General features: G+C 35.7%; 5 protein-coding genes and 10 long non-coding RNA genes across 15 annotated transcripts, besides 3 other annotated features; 7 read left to right on the plus strand and 8 right to left on the minus strand.

Annotated features, from left to right (window-relative positions):
* The first annotated feature begins 383 nt into the window (after positions 1-383).
* SPOM_SPNCRNA.2044 lies at positions 384-755 on the plus strand. Its single transcript, NR_191411.1, has one exon. It is a non-coding gene; the product is annotated as a non-coding RNA (long non-coding RNA).
* Positions 756-947: 192 nt separating this feature from the next.
* On the minus strand, positions 948-2314 carry SPOM_SPNCRNA.606. The gene has a single exon (NR_150967.1). It is a non-coding gene; the product is annotated as a non-coding RNA (long non-coding RNA).
* isp3 lies at positions 1579-2755 on the plus strand. The gene has a single exon (NM_001018194.3). It carries the CDS (start codon positions 1789-1791, stop codon positions 2335-2337), a length of 549 nt encoding a protein of 182 aa, NP_592794.1. The 5' UTR covers positions 1579-1788; the 3' UTR covers positions 2338-2755.
* A 1555-nt stretch (positions 2756-4310) lies between these two features.
* On the minus strand, positions 4311-4745 carry SPOM_SPNCRNA.2045. Its single transcript, NR_191412.1, has one exon. It is a non-coding gene; the product is annotated as a non-coding RNA (long non-coding RNA).
* Positions 4420-4731: an LONG TERMINAL REPEAT.
* Positions 4746-4776: 31 nt separating the features above from the next.
* Positions 4777-5017: an LONG TERMINAL REPEAT.
* On the minus strand, positions 4835-6929 carry SPOM_SPNCRNA.607. The gene has a single exon (NR_150968.1). It is a non-coding gene; the product is annotated as a non-coding RNA (long non-coding RNA).
* On the plus strand, positions 5622-7220 carry pfl8 (glycoprotein). Its single transcript, NM_001018195.3, has one exon. It carries the CDS (start codon positions 5800-5802, stop codon positions 6955-6957), a length of 1158 nt encoding a protein of 385 aa, NP_592795.1. The 5' UTR covers positions 5622-5799; the 3' UTR covers positions 6958-7220.
* SPOM_SPNCRNA.2046 lies at positions 7049-7379 on the minus strand. Its single transcript, NR_191413.1, has one exon. It is a non-coding gene; the product is annotated as a non-coding RNA (long non-coding RNA).
* Positions 7380-7503: 124 nt separating this feature from the next.
* Positions 7504-9386, minus strand: pdc101 (putative pyruvate decarboxylase). The gene is given in 2 exon segments (NM_001018196.4): positions 7504-7661; positions 7661-9386. Coding segments are annotated over 2 exon segments (1710 nt in total). The 5' UTR covers positions 9334-9386; the 3' UTR covers positions 7504-7624.
* SPOM_SPNCRNA.2047 lies at positions 8306-8641 on the plus strand. Its single transcript, NR_191414.1, has one exon. It is a non-coding gene; the product is annotated as a non-coding RNA (long non-coding RNA).
* SPOM_SPNCRNA.2048 lies at positions 9053-9356 on the plus strand. Its single transcript, NR_191415.1, has one exon. It is a non-coding gene; the product is annotated as a non-coding RNA (long non-coding RNA).
* Positions 9387-9729: 343 nt separating the features above from the next.
* SPOM_SPAC1F8.08 (uncharacterized protein) lies at positions 9730-10742 on the plus strand (the record flags this gene model as incomplete). Its single annotated transcript, NM_001018197.2, has 1 exon — positions 9730-10742. The coding sequence occupies one exon, from the start codon at positions 9730-9732 to the stop codon at positions 10090-10092; it is 363 nt and encodes a 120-aa protein (NP_592797.1). The 3' UTR covers positions 10093-10742.
* Positions 10085-11748, minus strand: SPOM_SPNCRNA.2049. Its single transcript, NR_191416.1, has one exon. It is a non-coding gene; the product is annotated as a non-coding RNA (long non-coding RNA).
* Positions 11749-12137: 389 nt separating this feature from the next.
* Positions 12138-12473: an LONG TERMINAL REPEAT.
* Positions 12280-12957, minus strand: SPOM_SPNCRNA.2050. Its single transcript, NR_191417.1, has one exon. It is a non-coding gene; the product is annotated as a non-coding RNA (long non-coding RNA).
* SPOM_SPAC11D3.19 (uncharacterized protein) lies at positions 12741-14150 on the plus strand. The gene has a single exon (NM_001355962.2). The coding sequence runs from the start codon at positions 12754-12756 to the stop codon at positions 12985-12987; it is 234 nt and encodes a 77-aa protein (NP_001343099.1). The 5' UTR covers positions 12741-12753; the 3' UTR covers positions 12988-14150.
* Positions 13486-14310, minus strand: SPOM_SPNCRNA.2051. Its single transcript, NR_191418.1, has one exon. It is a non-coding gene; the product is annotated as a non-coding RNA (long non-coding RNA).
* Position 14311: the final 1 nt, after the last annotated feature.

Here is a 14311-nt window from a genome sequence, read left to right on the forward strand (position 1 = left end):
AATTTTAAACCACAGCTCTATTAGAATAATAGTAACATTAAATTCTTTCTTTTTTAGGGAACTTCGGTTTTCTTTGTACTTCGTGCAAATAAAAAATGCCGAATTTATAATTCTAAAACTTAGTGACAATTGAATTTTTTTTAAATGTTTCTATATTGTTAAGCAATAAACGACTTTAAGCTTTTCATTAAGCGAATGAGATTATTTTACCCAACTTATATTAATATAGGATTGATCACCACAAACGTTAAATAAAGTTGTCAGTATCACGCTTACGAATCCAACGTTTTTAAAAACACATCTAATATCATTTCGTCTCTCCTTATAGTAATAAAATTTTTAAGCGTATACGGCTATTAACCAAGTGATCCTTTCTAAAATGTTTCCATCACTTTCTGTTGAACTTCTGTTATTATTGCTCATAAGTTTTAAAGATTTTATAATATTATGGTGAAGAGCTGTTTGAATAACGAATCACCGAAATTTACTATAAAGTTGACCTCACCACTTTTGCTTTCAAATCGAATAGACGACTGAACTAGCTCGTTATAGTCTATTTTGTTATTTAGAAAAATTTTAAGGATATGCAATTGTAAAACCTAATGCTGAGTGTAATGTGGTGAAGTCAATATACAACGTTGTGATATTATTTCAGAAAAATTTAATTCAAACTAACCATATAACATCCTTAACCGAATTGTTTTTCTATCGAAATCAGCTTATAGGGCATGACTGTATTTACAAACTTTATGTTATACTAGAAAAATTATTGTTACAAGACATGGGCTATCTTAGTAACATATAAGAACCATAACCAGATAGTCACAAGATGTTCATAAAAATAATCAATTTGACATAAAAACAAAAAATCACTTTGCTAAACGTAAACACAAGGAATAAATTCATAACAATTAACAATTTTGAAAATTTTTATATCTGATTGCCTCAGAAAACGAAAATCTTTCTTCAAAAAGCCAACCCAATAATCGAATATTTTGTATATATTTGATGTATTTTATGCGATACAGTTAAAGATAGCCTACAACTTGTGTTCATGATGCGAACATTTGCCTTAAGCAAATGTTTTCAGAATCAGAGAAGACGTACTTAAAGAATTTAAAAAAGTAAACTAATTAAATGCAAACAAAACAATGATCCTTAATTCCATGTATAGCATAATAGAATTTGTGGTTGTTCGTCACAGTGTAAACAAAAAACGGCTAGTGTAGTAATCTTTACGCCCACGATTATCCCGTCGGCATCGAAACACTAACTTGACGAACAAAGGCACTAAGCAATCTAACCAATAAACCTCTAGGAATTGAATTTACATTAATGCTTTGCTTGAACGTAAACAATTGAAGCTTTGCGATTCGTGCCTTTATCAACGTATTTTTTTTCTTTTATGGGGACTTATAACTCTATTTTTAAAAATATTTTGTTTTAGCCAATCATGAAACTCCAAAAATGATTATACGTCATTTTTTTTAATAAACAAAACATGTGTTTATGCTGAAAGCATCCACTGTAAACAAAAAAAAAACTATATAAGAAAGGGGAAATTCCAACTTTTAATTCAGTTCTTACCATTTCTTTTTACTCACTTAACTAGAAATCGGTTTTTTTAAAAAAGAAAACTACAGGAGCAGCCATCAATCAAAGCATTTCTTCTTCAGAATACAGGGAAAGTCATTTCAACTTTTCTATCTTTAAAAGTATTTTTTTGAATTTTCTGTTCAAAAAAATCACACAAAAGTCTAACTTTAGTAAAACTTTTCAGCTTTAAAAATGGGTCTCGGAAATTTGTGCTCTTACAAGCAAGATGATAGCTTAGATATTTTGCAAAAGAAGGTTTTAATTGATGCCTTTAACAAAGTTACTATTGATGGAAAGCCCAATGTCCAACATCAGCAGCCAACTTACTGGTATCCTCCTCCTCCTCCTCGTCATCACAAGGAACACAAAAAATCTCACCATCATTGGGAATATAGCAGTGATGATGATAGCAGTGATGATGAGGAGTCCTGTGAGAAGAAAAAACCCAAATGCTGTGAGAAGAAGAAACCCAAATGCTGTGAGTCTGAACAGAACAACGGTTGCGGTCGCAGAAACCAACTTGCAAGGCGCTTAGCATTTCTGGGTAGCTTTGGTGATGGTGACTGCGATGGCTGTAACGAGGCTTTTACCGTTACTGGTCCCATCACATATTTCAGAACCTGCCCTGATCCACTCACAGGTATAACCCCAGCTGTAGCTGCTGCAGCTGCTACTCCGGCGGCAGCTGCTACTCCTGCTACTCCGGCGGCAGCTGCTACTCCTGCTGCTCCTGCCGCATAGAGCAAAAATGCCCTTTATGCAAGGAAATAGAGTATTGCTGTTATCCAAATTGAGATAAAGACATTATACCATGGAAAGCACCATAACTATCAAAAACTCCCTAAGCTACTCTTGAATGTTAAAGCGGTTTCGATTACTTTCGGAGCAACGTTGTTTGTCAGTAGTTACTTACAAAGTGCATCTGGCGTTTTGAAGTTGACTTTAAGGAGTCGAAAATTTGAGATTTTGGAAAAGATAATGGCAAAATCCATTTTAACGTGGAATCCAAGTCTGTATCAGACAACACACTTTTATCAAAATAACTAATTTCCCACCTTTCTTTAGTTATACTTGCGCGCTGGGTTTTTGTCTTTTAGATAGATGTAGGCTACTCGTGTTGATGTTCACGGAATAAAATTGAGGCTGCTCTTTTTTTTTTATACAGTGTACCTTTTCGTATGTTTAATTTGTTTGTCCATGATTATTTGTAAATTAAAAAATGTGGTTGAATTCGTTAGTTGGTATGAAAGCGTTAAATATAAGACTATACTAAGAAATGAGATATGCGTAAGTGGTCGCAAAACACAGTACAATAAACAAATTCTGTAGAATTAGATTCAGCAACCAACTTAATAATTAATTCAACATCCAAAGATTTTTACTATTCAAGTTTAATCAATTAATTTACCCAATCAAGCTTCCTAAGTACGATAAAATATAAAGTGCATAAATGATCGGATTGTAGTATTGCTTAGAGAAACTACTTAGAGGTTTATATGCCATTCAGTAATTGAACATATTTGATTTAACTATTCAGCGGTTAACATTATTGAACCAACCATAAAATAAAATCAGTTTTCCTTAATATGATACGTTATTCTGCAACCTTTATTCAATTAACTTCTTTCGGCTGAAAGGATACTAAAAACATCCGCAGGTCATTTCTCAAGCTATTGAGCACACCTAACTAAGCACGAAGGTTAATACGACATTATATTGAGAACTTGATATTAAGTACCAGATTCAAACTAATAATCAAATTTATTATAGCTGAAACAATTCACAATAACATTTTACCCTTTAATAATTCAGATGATTAATCTTCATTGTGTACATTTTTTAAAAAATCAATTCGTACTTTTATATGTTTAAGGAAATCTACATGAGTTGACAAACCAACAAGCAGGTTTCATATATTTCAACTACATATTTCACGATGCTGCGCATTAATGCTGATTAAACAAGTATGGAGCGTTCAAAATGCGTTTACAATTTAAAGGTTGCTACTCTATAATAATCCTAATCTTATAAGGTTGAAAAAATCGGTTAACATTATTGAACCAACCATAAAATAAAATCAGTTTTCCTTAATATGATACGTTATTCTGCAACCTTTATTCAATTAACTTCTTTCGGCTGAAAGGATACTAAAAACATCCGCAGGTCATTTCTCAAGCTATTGAGCACACCTAACTAAGCACGAAGGTTAATACGACATTATATTGAGAACTTGATATTAAGTACCAGATTCAAACTAATAATCAAATTTATTATAGCTGAAACAATTCACAATAACATTTTACCCTTTAATAATTCAGATGATTAATCTTCATTGTGTACATTTTTTAAAAAATCAATTCGTACTTTTATATGTTTAAGGAAATCTACATGAGTTGACAAACCAACAAGCAGGTTTCATATATTTCAACTACATATTTCACGATGCTGCGCATTAATGCTGATTAAACAAGTATGGAGCGTTCAAAATGCGTTTACAATTTAAAGGTTGCTACTCTATAATAATCCTAATCTTATAAGGTTGAAAAAATAAAATAAAAACATAGTACGGCAGAGGTATACAAATAATCATAAGCTTTGCTATCATCGCCTAGCTTTTAAATATTGCGATGATATACGTTCGGGACTTTATAATAAATTTATATATCGCTCATTTACTTTTGAATATTTGTCTAAACCAGGTATTTTTTGAATAGAGGCTACAGTATTTTCATTGAGAGACTTCGATATCAAAGACTTTTCGGAATGCGCCAAATTAGTTCAACAATACCACATCACGCTACAATTACGACGCAACGTTGCGAATCACTATAAGCCATATGTTAAAACACTACTTAAGATCGGCTTACAAGATAATCACGAAATACTATCCATCTATCAGTTCAGATACCCGTTGATTACAGTTTTAAAATTGATTGTAAATAGAGCTACAACTGAACCTCGTTCCTCAGTTCAGTTATGAGCTATATTAGTGATAGGTAACATTATAACCCAGTTAATACAATACCTATACTTAGTTGCTACTTATACTACCTGTGTAGTGTAATATAATAGATCACAGGCAAACTCACCCCAGTTCTACGGTCGTTTAAACAGATACTGACTGCGTAGCTGACATAACAAACCAAAACTATGGTGAGTTTTACTTGTGATCTATTATATTATACGTAGGTAACGCAAATAACAGTTGTTATAAGTATTGTTATATTGTTATCTAACACTGGTATAGCTTATAACTGAGCTGAGGAACGAGGTTCAGTTGTAGCTCTATTTACAATCAATTTTAAAACTGTAATCAACGGGTATCTGAACTGATAGATGGATAGTATTTCGTGATTATCTTGTAAGCCGATCTTAAGTAGTGTTTTAACATATGGCATATAGTAATGCGCAACGTAGTCTAGTTTTGCTGACACGTTAAACCAGATACCAAACTGTGTAGCTGACAAATAAAGAAAATGTTAAAACGGGACGCAACTCCATAAAATTCATTAAATATAATTAAGCGGCGTACTTACTACAAATAGCGTATTGTATATATCCAACAATCACAATTTTAAGCTATCATATCAATTTGTGTATTGTTTTTGCTATATAAAATCAAACACTTAAAGGATGAGAATATAGCAAACATGCTACCGAACGTATCAAAAAAAAAAAAGGAAAATAGGTTCATGAGAATGAAAAGGATTTAGTGATTCGAGCTTTCATTTCGACTTGAGCTTCGCTTGATGCCCGGTTTATTTCAAAACCAATATGAAAGACATTTTATCGTTACTTCTTTCTTCTGTTTTGTATGGAATCGAATAGATCTTTAGTTAGGCGTTTCTAATTGACCAATTAACGTTATTAATATTTTTAGATTTTCGCAGCAACAACTTAAATTTTCCGAAAGTAGCAACACTGGTTATCATTTTTGCAAACTTGGTGTACACCAATAGTTACTTTGCTGGGAAAAAACAAGGAGTATACTCTATATATAGAAAGCATCTAAATATGAAGAAGTTGAGTTACATTCATAGCCTTTGTCTTAAATTCCACATTTAAAAATTTTTTTAGTATAAAAAACCCGATTCTCCTTGTAGAACGTTCAAATCTAGACATAATCTATTCTTCTAAAACCGAACAGATTTGGAACCACGTTCTAATCAGTGCTAGATTGAATATTTTTCTAAAAAATTTACGATGAATTCGTACATTTCCTTAATATTTACACTGCTTTTTTTTACGAGCGCTGCTCGTTCAAGCAGCGTCTCGGTGGAAACTGGCAGTTGCGTTCGTTACACAACCATCTATAGCTCTGGATCATCCGAGTTTACTTCTACTATCACCCCCGAAACTCCATCCAGTTCCTCTAGCACATTTGTCCCGATTTCAACCCATACTTCAAGTGCTACGAACACCACCTCTGGCCAACTTTCTATAAGCAGCTCAAGTTCGACTTCGTCTGAGTATTCATCTTCCAGTATCCCTATCACAACTGTTAGTTCTTCTGACTCATTCATTCCTTCATCATCTCAAACTATAAGTGCTTCAAGCTCAACAACTGACAATGTCATTGTAAGCAGTTCAATAAGCTCTACTGTTTCAAGTACACCAGTTTCTACAATTTATAGTGGAACATCAGGTACAACATTCGTTTCTTCATCCACAACTTATCAAGTTATTCCAACTCAAATATGTGATGGAGTTCGTGGATTAGAATACGCGGTATACAATTATGACTTGCCTTCTGAGTCTACATTCTGTCACCCTTCGAATGGTTATACCGAGGTGAGCACTTTTAATAAGCCAGCCTATTTTGGATCTAAAGACTTAAAGCAGAGTGCGCCTCTTTTTACTGGTATATTTTCATCTCTTGATGACATTCCCACCTATTCTGCTTCCGATTATCTTCCTGCTTATCCTCCTAATCCTGAAGGGATGTCTTCCACTTCATCTTCATGCAAAACAATTGTTTATCAATTTTTCTTCAGGGTTCCTGCTACTGATAACTGGAGTTTATTCGTTAAGAACGTCGATGATGCTTTCTTCGGTTGGTTCGGAGACAAGGCAATTTCTGGATGGTCAAATGTTAACTATGATGCATACGCTCACTGGAGAATAGGTGCCTATGGTATGGGAACCTTTGATTTAGGTTATCTTGAACAGGATAGCTTTGTTCCAGTTAGATTTGTTTTGGCTAATGGAGCTTACATTGGTGGATTTGACTTTGCCTTCAATTCTTCTTCGACTGGTCCCGTTCGTACCACGTCATACTCCTACACTTCCACTTGCGATAAATCTTTCTTACCTTTCGGAAAAGGCAACGGTGGATTGGATGAAGGTACTGCAAATGTTTAAATTATTACGGCCCTTTAAGCCTCAAACGGCACTTTGAATTTTAATTTATTAATTATTTATTATTATAATAGATTGAAAGCTCTTTGACTTTTTATGCCAAAACCGCTTTCTAACACATTCTTTGTCTGACTCATCAAAGTCAACGATTATACTTAGTTCGCTATTAACTAATCCAAACACTCGTTTAAACAGCCTTCAATGTAAGGTAAAGAGGCAGACTTCTTCTATCTAATTAATAGTCATTCTTTCTTTTAATAATTTTGACAAATAGATTCAGATGCGATATAAAAAAAAGTAGTATCCATTTCAGCCGTTTGTGTAAATATCCAATTACTGAAGAATCGCTAATTTCATGTTCAAATCCATATGACTACAAAATATTATTTATGCTTACTACGTAACCCTTCACTTCTCTTGTACCACACTAACATTTATAACAAAAGAAAAGGGAAATTTGTCGAAGTTATAATACATCTCGCTATTTATAATGACACAACTTCCTACCAAAAAGCTATTAACGAATTACAAACCCAAAATAAGATTTTTAAAATATCCTTTATAATTATGATTTATATTATCTAGGATAAGCATTCATGTATTTCTAATATCCAAATAATTCTTGTAATCTAAATGTAACATATTCTTACCAAACAACGTCCGTTTTAATCTAGTTATCAGCGGTAGGAGGACGGGCGTTGGCGGAGCAACAGCCTTACCCCAGTCAACCAACTCTTGGGTGCAGTCATCGGTGTCGATGGCACACTCAATCAAAGTAGGACCCTCCTTGTTTTGAAGAGCAACCTTGATGGCGCTGGTAAGCTCTTCACCAGTCTTAGCATGAAGACCCTTAGCCTTACCGGTTTCACCGTTCAAAGACTCGCAGAAAGCAGCGAAGTCCCAGTTTTGGATACGGTTGTAAGGACCATCGTGGATTTGAATCTCAATGGTGTAACCACGGTTGTTAAGCAAGAAAATGAGAACGGGGAGCTTGTGGCGGATCATTTGAGAGATCTCTTGACCAGTAAGTTGGAAAGAACCGTCACCAACCATGACAATGGTTCTTCTCTCAGGGGCAGCGACAGCATAACCCATAGCAGAAGGAACAGACCAACCAATGTGACCCCATTGCATCTCAACCTCAAACTTGGCACCAGCGGGTAACTTCATTTGAAGACCGTTGAACCAGGAGTCACCAGTCTCAGCATACAAAGTGGTGTTGCTATCGACCAAACCTTGGATTTGACGCATAACCTCAACACGGTTCAAAGCAGCCTTAGGCTCGGCAGCCTTGGGAACAACGGTTTGAGGGCGAGCCTTGTTGTAAGCCTCAAGAGTAGCGGGCTTCTTGGAAACCTTCTTGGCAAGAAGCTCCAAGAATTCGGCCATGTAGACACGGGAGAAAACGTAACCAGGGATGGAAACGCTAGTGTAGTCAGAGTTCAACAAGATGTTGGGGTTGGGAGCAGCTCTCCAACCGACAGTGCTGTAATCGTTGAAAAGGACACCAGCACCGATGACAAGGTCGGAGCTCTCATAAACAGCCTTGGTGGTCTCGGAGCTGCTAACTTCACCCCAGTAGACACCAGCATAGTTCTTGTGCTCCTCAGAGTAGAAACCCTTAGCAGCGGGCATGATGAAAGCGGCACAGTTCAAAGCTTCGGCCAACTTAACGAAGGCAGATTCGGCACCAGCAGCACGGAGCTTGGGACCAGCTAAAAGAATGGGTTTCTCCTTCTTGCTGATTAATTCAGCAGCAATGTCAGTGGCCTTCTCAAGGGACTCCTTATCACTGATCTCAGGGGAGATGACAGCGCTAATGGGACCGGGGACAGGGCAAGGTTGGTTAGCCATGTTGGTGGGGATTTCAATGTAGACAGGCTTGTGTTGGAGGATAGCTTGACGGATGGCATGGTCAATCATAACGGGAGCATCCTCAGCTCTCTTGATGGCAACAGCGGCACAAGTGAGCTTCTTGGCAATCTCCATTTGGTATTCAAAGTCATGAGTACCAAGAGTGTGGTGCAACAAATGACCAGAGCTAAGGTCATTGGTGTTGGGGGAACCAGAGACCAAAATGACGGGAAGGTTCTCAGCGTAGGCACCTCCAATACCATCGAAAGCGGTCAAGGCACCGACGGAGTAGGTGACGACGGCGCAAGCAATACCGTTAGAACGAGCGTAACCCTCAGCAGCGAAGGCACAGTTCAACTCGTTACAGCAACCAATCTCAGACAAACCGGGATAGTACTCCAAGAAGTCCAAAAGACGAAGGTTGTAGTCACCAGGAACAACAAAGTGGTTCTTGATACCGATTTCGACCAATCTCTGGGCGAGATAGGTACCAACGGTCATAGTAGATTCAGCGTCCTTAGTCATTGTTGCTAATGTCTGTATTCAAAGTAGAGTTCCTTAGAAAAAGCAACTTTGGTATTCTGCCCCAGATGGCACGTGTGTATATATATATGTTTTTGAGTCAGGCAACTTGGACAAAATCGAGACTCACATTATTTTTGCCGTTGTGCTCAAATACGGTGTGATAGCAAATGCCACTCGGAAAAATGTCTTTCTCGGGTTGTAAATACAGCTTCCCGGTGAAACCACAACACTCGAGTAGCTCTGCTAATTCTCAAAACGATCACATTCCCGAAAACAGTAACAACATGAAAAAATCATTTTTTCTGAGGAAATAGAATATCGTCAAAAGGTCAGAATTATTTAATACCACGAAATACAGTGGGAACACCACTTTTTTCAAGAAATGTGGTTTAACGCATGTCTACAAGCGGGATGCTGTTCATCTTTGCGACTTTCTGCCCATGTTTTCTGTCCTGTTGTGCATTTATGAGTCATTGGAAACTCAAAGACTTCTCATTCCGATTTCTTAGAATGTGTGGGGAACGTTCATTGGTTGTGTGTTATCCGTTAAAGCTTCTTAAACAAATAAGAAGCCTATTCTCTATTGCTATTGGTCATCTATCTCTTATGCTAATCGAAGGCTCGGCAAATCTATTATCGTTGGAGGAAATTTCCCGAACACTCCTTCGTATACTTGACTTTGTTGGCAATAAGAATATGCGAACATACTTAGAAGTACCACTTTGCAGGTGGCATATCAGCCAGGCCAGGCCAAATTAAGCCAAGCCAAGACTTGGAAGGAAATTTACGTTTTTACTACACCGTCAACATCTTCCACACTTGGAAAGAAGTGGTGGCAAGCTTATGGATGGAGCTGGAGAGAAAGTAATCGTATAATGTGTCTCTTTTTTAGGTTGATAGTTGTTTCTCTTAGAACGCCAACCGCGTGATTGTTACTACATAGTTTGATCATTTTGAAATGGATTTTATCATTGAATACGTACTGATACGGTGTTTGTATGGACATGGACGTGGTAAATTTTTTCATTCAATTTAGTCGCTAACAAAACTACCCATCATTATCTTTGGTGTGTGCAAGAACGGCAGTTACAAAGTAGTGTAAGCTTTACAGATGAGCTCCGAGTTTTAAAGAGAAGCAAAGAGCTTTGCAGAAGAGCATCGAAGGGTTTGTAAGTGCAATGTTGCTGAGAAAGCACTTGACAATGTAATGGATTGCATTGCACACTATGTCTCGATAATCGTATACTACCTACAAAGGGGTAGGAGGTGTTAAGTCTTTTTACCTGTTGTATGTGGGTATTTTTCCGATGTTCGCTAAGTTTACGTTTGTCAAGATTTGAATTCAAGGCAAGTAAGCTAGTATAAAGACAATCAATCTAATGGAAGCTAGTTCTAATGACAACCTAATGTATTCTAATATAAAGACAAATCAGTTTCTTCTAGCTTAAACACTAAACAGTTTACTCTAATTTTTAAAAGCTAAACAGTATATTCACTTTATACGTTTGACATAGTAGGAAAGCAAATTCGAGGTATTCAGCTTTGTAGGATAACAAATTCGTATAAAATTTGGTAGTATAAGGTTACAACACTATCATTCTGGAGTATACAATGTATGTCAAAGATAGCAGTTTTTTGCTAGTTGTTACATCAAGTGTTTGAAGGTGCATTAGGTAGTCGATTTGTTTGAAATCCAATCTGGTATTATCTATAAAATGAACAGAATGGTTTTTTTGTTTTTTGTTTTTTGAATTTGTCCGAAAAAACTACAATTAGCCGGGTGGTAACTAAGAGAGATGTTGTAATTAAAAAACTTAGTTTCTAATGCTTCCCCAATTCCAATTTGTTGTGGACGTTAAAAACGAAAAGCAAGACATTCAACCGTTGCTTTTCTTTCCCAACACCCGGTAATCAGCAATGCTAAAAGATAGATTTTGCAAGAACTAAAACATGTGATGTATTATCTTTAATGGCATAGATAATTTACTCTTAGATTACTAACTTAAGCTTTACATTTGTATTTGTTTTTATCGTCGTTCAATGACCTGCATTATCTCGTCGATGATGATGAGTGGCTTTTCTTATCCCAACTGCGTTTCTTCACCCAACTGATGGTGGGCTGGTTTAATGTGCTTATTCTCGGCTTCTCATAGAATTATGAACATTTGGAGTTTATTCGCTACCGACATGTACATGACCTCGGCGGCGACAAACGATTGATGAATAAAGTTGTGTTTTCGTAATAATCAGATAAGCAGTCATCGATAGGAAGAGCATTTCTTTCTTCAAATGAAACATTATTCCATTCTTTGATAATACTATTTATTCACATTGCTTTCTCTATACTCCTGTGCATTGAATGGCCTTTCAAATTTGTTTTTCTCTGTACCATGCTTAAAACATTACCCATCCATTGTGGAGACTGATGGTTAGAAATCGTAATAACGTAATCGTCCAGCAGAGTGTTTAGATACATTTTAGCGCAGAACATTAGTGCGGGCATGATGTTAAAATAAATTAACAAATCAGAAAATAACAATAAATTTCACAAAACACAAGAATTAAAAGCAAAGTGGATTGATTTTAAAAATTTTATTTGAATGGCTTTTAACGATCGTGAATCCGAGCTTCCAACACCCTGCAATGCAAACATCCAGTCTCTGCTATTAACTTATCTCTTTGTCAGTTCGGCCGTTTTTTTAAATAACGAAAATTTATTAATCCTGCACAATTTCACTATACGGCAAACTACAAACCTTATGAAATTGAAATGTGTAAACCGTTTTTTTCTCTCGGCACTTCCATGTCAGCTGTATTACACAAGTTAGGGTACACTTACTTACGTATCACTATATCCGGATGTTTTGTTTATAATCCCGCTACAAAGTATACGAATTTGATATGGAATTATTATTGTTTATTCTGTAACTATCCGATATAATATTCGGGCACAGCTAAATCTCATTCCGTAGTTGAGTTATGAGCTATTATAACGACAGATTGTAGCAATACCATCTGCATACAAGAATATTGTAATGCTTAATGACTCGCATTTCCTGCATACCGCAATATATATTGGATCACAAACTAAACTCACCGCAATGCTTCATCTCACTAACGCCGATTACACACGGTATAGCGGTGTAGCAAAATTGATATCAGATAGCAAACTGGTTTATTTACACGCTAAATTGAAAAGAAGCGATCATCCGCCTTTTCAGAATGGCTGATTGGCTACTGATTAATCATATCAGTTTTGCCCCTCCTTTAAAAAATAATTGATTCCTTTGAAGACGGGATATTTCATGAGTTGCCCAAATTCTAGGTCACACTCCTCACATTTAATAAGCCATTCGATATCATGACTTTGGGATATATATACTTGGGCTCCTTTATTAACAATGCTTGCCGAGTCCCTTGATGGTACCTTACACAGAAACGTCTATATGCTTAACTAACGTACCATGTGGATATATGAACGTTTCTGGATGTTTTAAGGGCGCCGATGCTCTAACAATACTACATGAATGTGATGAGGCTAACGTTTATACTGCCACTTTCTGGTCAACATCGAGTGGAACGAGAAGAAATAGTGCAGTAATCTGCACGTTGATCGCAAATTTAATGGCTTTCTTTATGTTGTTGACAATGTAAAGCAAAACTATATTTTTAATGTATCGAACCCATTTTCTCGACTTTAATGCCCCCAGTAAAGATTTCTGTCATGTTTTTTGTTGTTTTTCTTTTCTTTTTATTTTTTTGATTTGTTGATTTGTTTGTATAGGAATAAGTTTTTCTGTTCTTCCCAATGTGGTTCATGACATTATGCTGTAAAAGCATCCTTATTTGGTCTCTGCTATATTGTTTCTGTTTCTATTTAATTTTGCATTAGCATAAATACTTTGCAAAACTTAATGACTCATTTTTCCATCCATCGATAATTGATGGATTAATAATAATTTGGCGTTGTTGAACCAAAAAAATGGTTACATCGTTTTAATAAAATAACTGGTTCTATTTCTTAGATAATAATTGTATTCATTTTTGATAGCGTTCATACAGTACAGCCTTTATTGAAGGTTTTTGTTTAGGTTGGACGGTTACATCTAAACTTGAAAAAAAAAATTCTATAATTTGAAATTTATTTAACCAAAGTTACAAGTTTTACTCTATTTCGCTGACGGAGGTGCTTAATATATTTTTGAAAGGATTTTTTTCGTTTCGTTTTTAGATATTTGTTGTGTATGCTATTGTTGCATTACTTTTTATTTAAGCAGTTACAATTCGGCACTTTTGGTGATAATAGTGTCCCAAACTTTGTCCTCGTTAAAATTCCGTTATAATTTCAAGGGGGTTTTTTTTTCTAGAATCTAAAAGACAAACATCAAGTGCAATACTACAAGTTCTTTTAGCAAGGTAACGCATTTTTTAGTATCAGCATACCGCATGTGTTTTTTAGGAAGAAAACCCAGTCTGACTGATAACATGCTTGCTTTATCCGACGCAGTGCCTAATTGTTTGTTTAAAAATATACTTATTTTCTTTCTAGATTTAGCTTACCTTTTGGCTTTTTTATAAGATTACGATGTGTGTAGCAAATAATGTGAGTCAGTGAAGTATACTGAATTCAATTTACTCTGCACGCTAGCATTGGATTTGTATACCATCATTGTCCATAGCATTGCACAATCTCTCGATAACGTCAAACCGAGCTATGGGATTGAATAGGCCTTCTTGTGAATAGATTGTAACCACTTAGGGAGATATTAACATGCAAAAACAACACTGAATAATATATTGATTAATTTGTAATACTATATCATTTTGATTTTCCTAGAACCAAAGTAATACATTCATTAAGAAGTAGTGTTGATATTTTTTTTAATTTCACATTCATATGCAGTCATTCTTTTCAGAAGTTCGGAGCTTTTTATTGTCATAATAGATGTTTTTTAGACCGGTTTGCTATTGGTAAATG

This window comes from Schizosaccharomyces pombe (assembly GCF_000002945.2).
Source record: "Schizosaccharomyces pombe strain 972h- genome assembly, chromosome: I".
Classification (NCBI taxonomy): domain Eukaryota; kingdom Fungi; phylum Ascomycota; class Schizosaccharomycetes; order Schizosaccharomycetales; family Schizosaccharomycetaceae; genus Schizosaccharomyces; species Schizosaccharomyces pombe.

Bases quoted from the DNA above. Each gene is read 5' to 3' on its own strand.
- SPOM_SPAC11D3.19 (NM_001355962.2), top strand. From the start codon at position 12,754: ATGGTACCTTACACAGAAACGTCTATATGCTTAACTAACGTACCATGT.
- pfl8 (NM_001018195.3), top strand. From the start codon at position 5,800: ATGAATTCGTACATTTCCTTAATATTTACACTGCTTTTTTTTACGAGC.
- isp3 (NM_001018194.3), top strand. From the start codon at position 1,789: ATGGGTCTCGGAAATTTGTGCTCTTACAAGCAAGATGATAGCTTAGAT.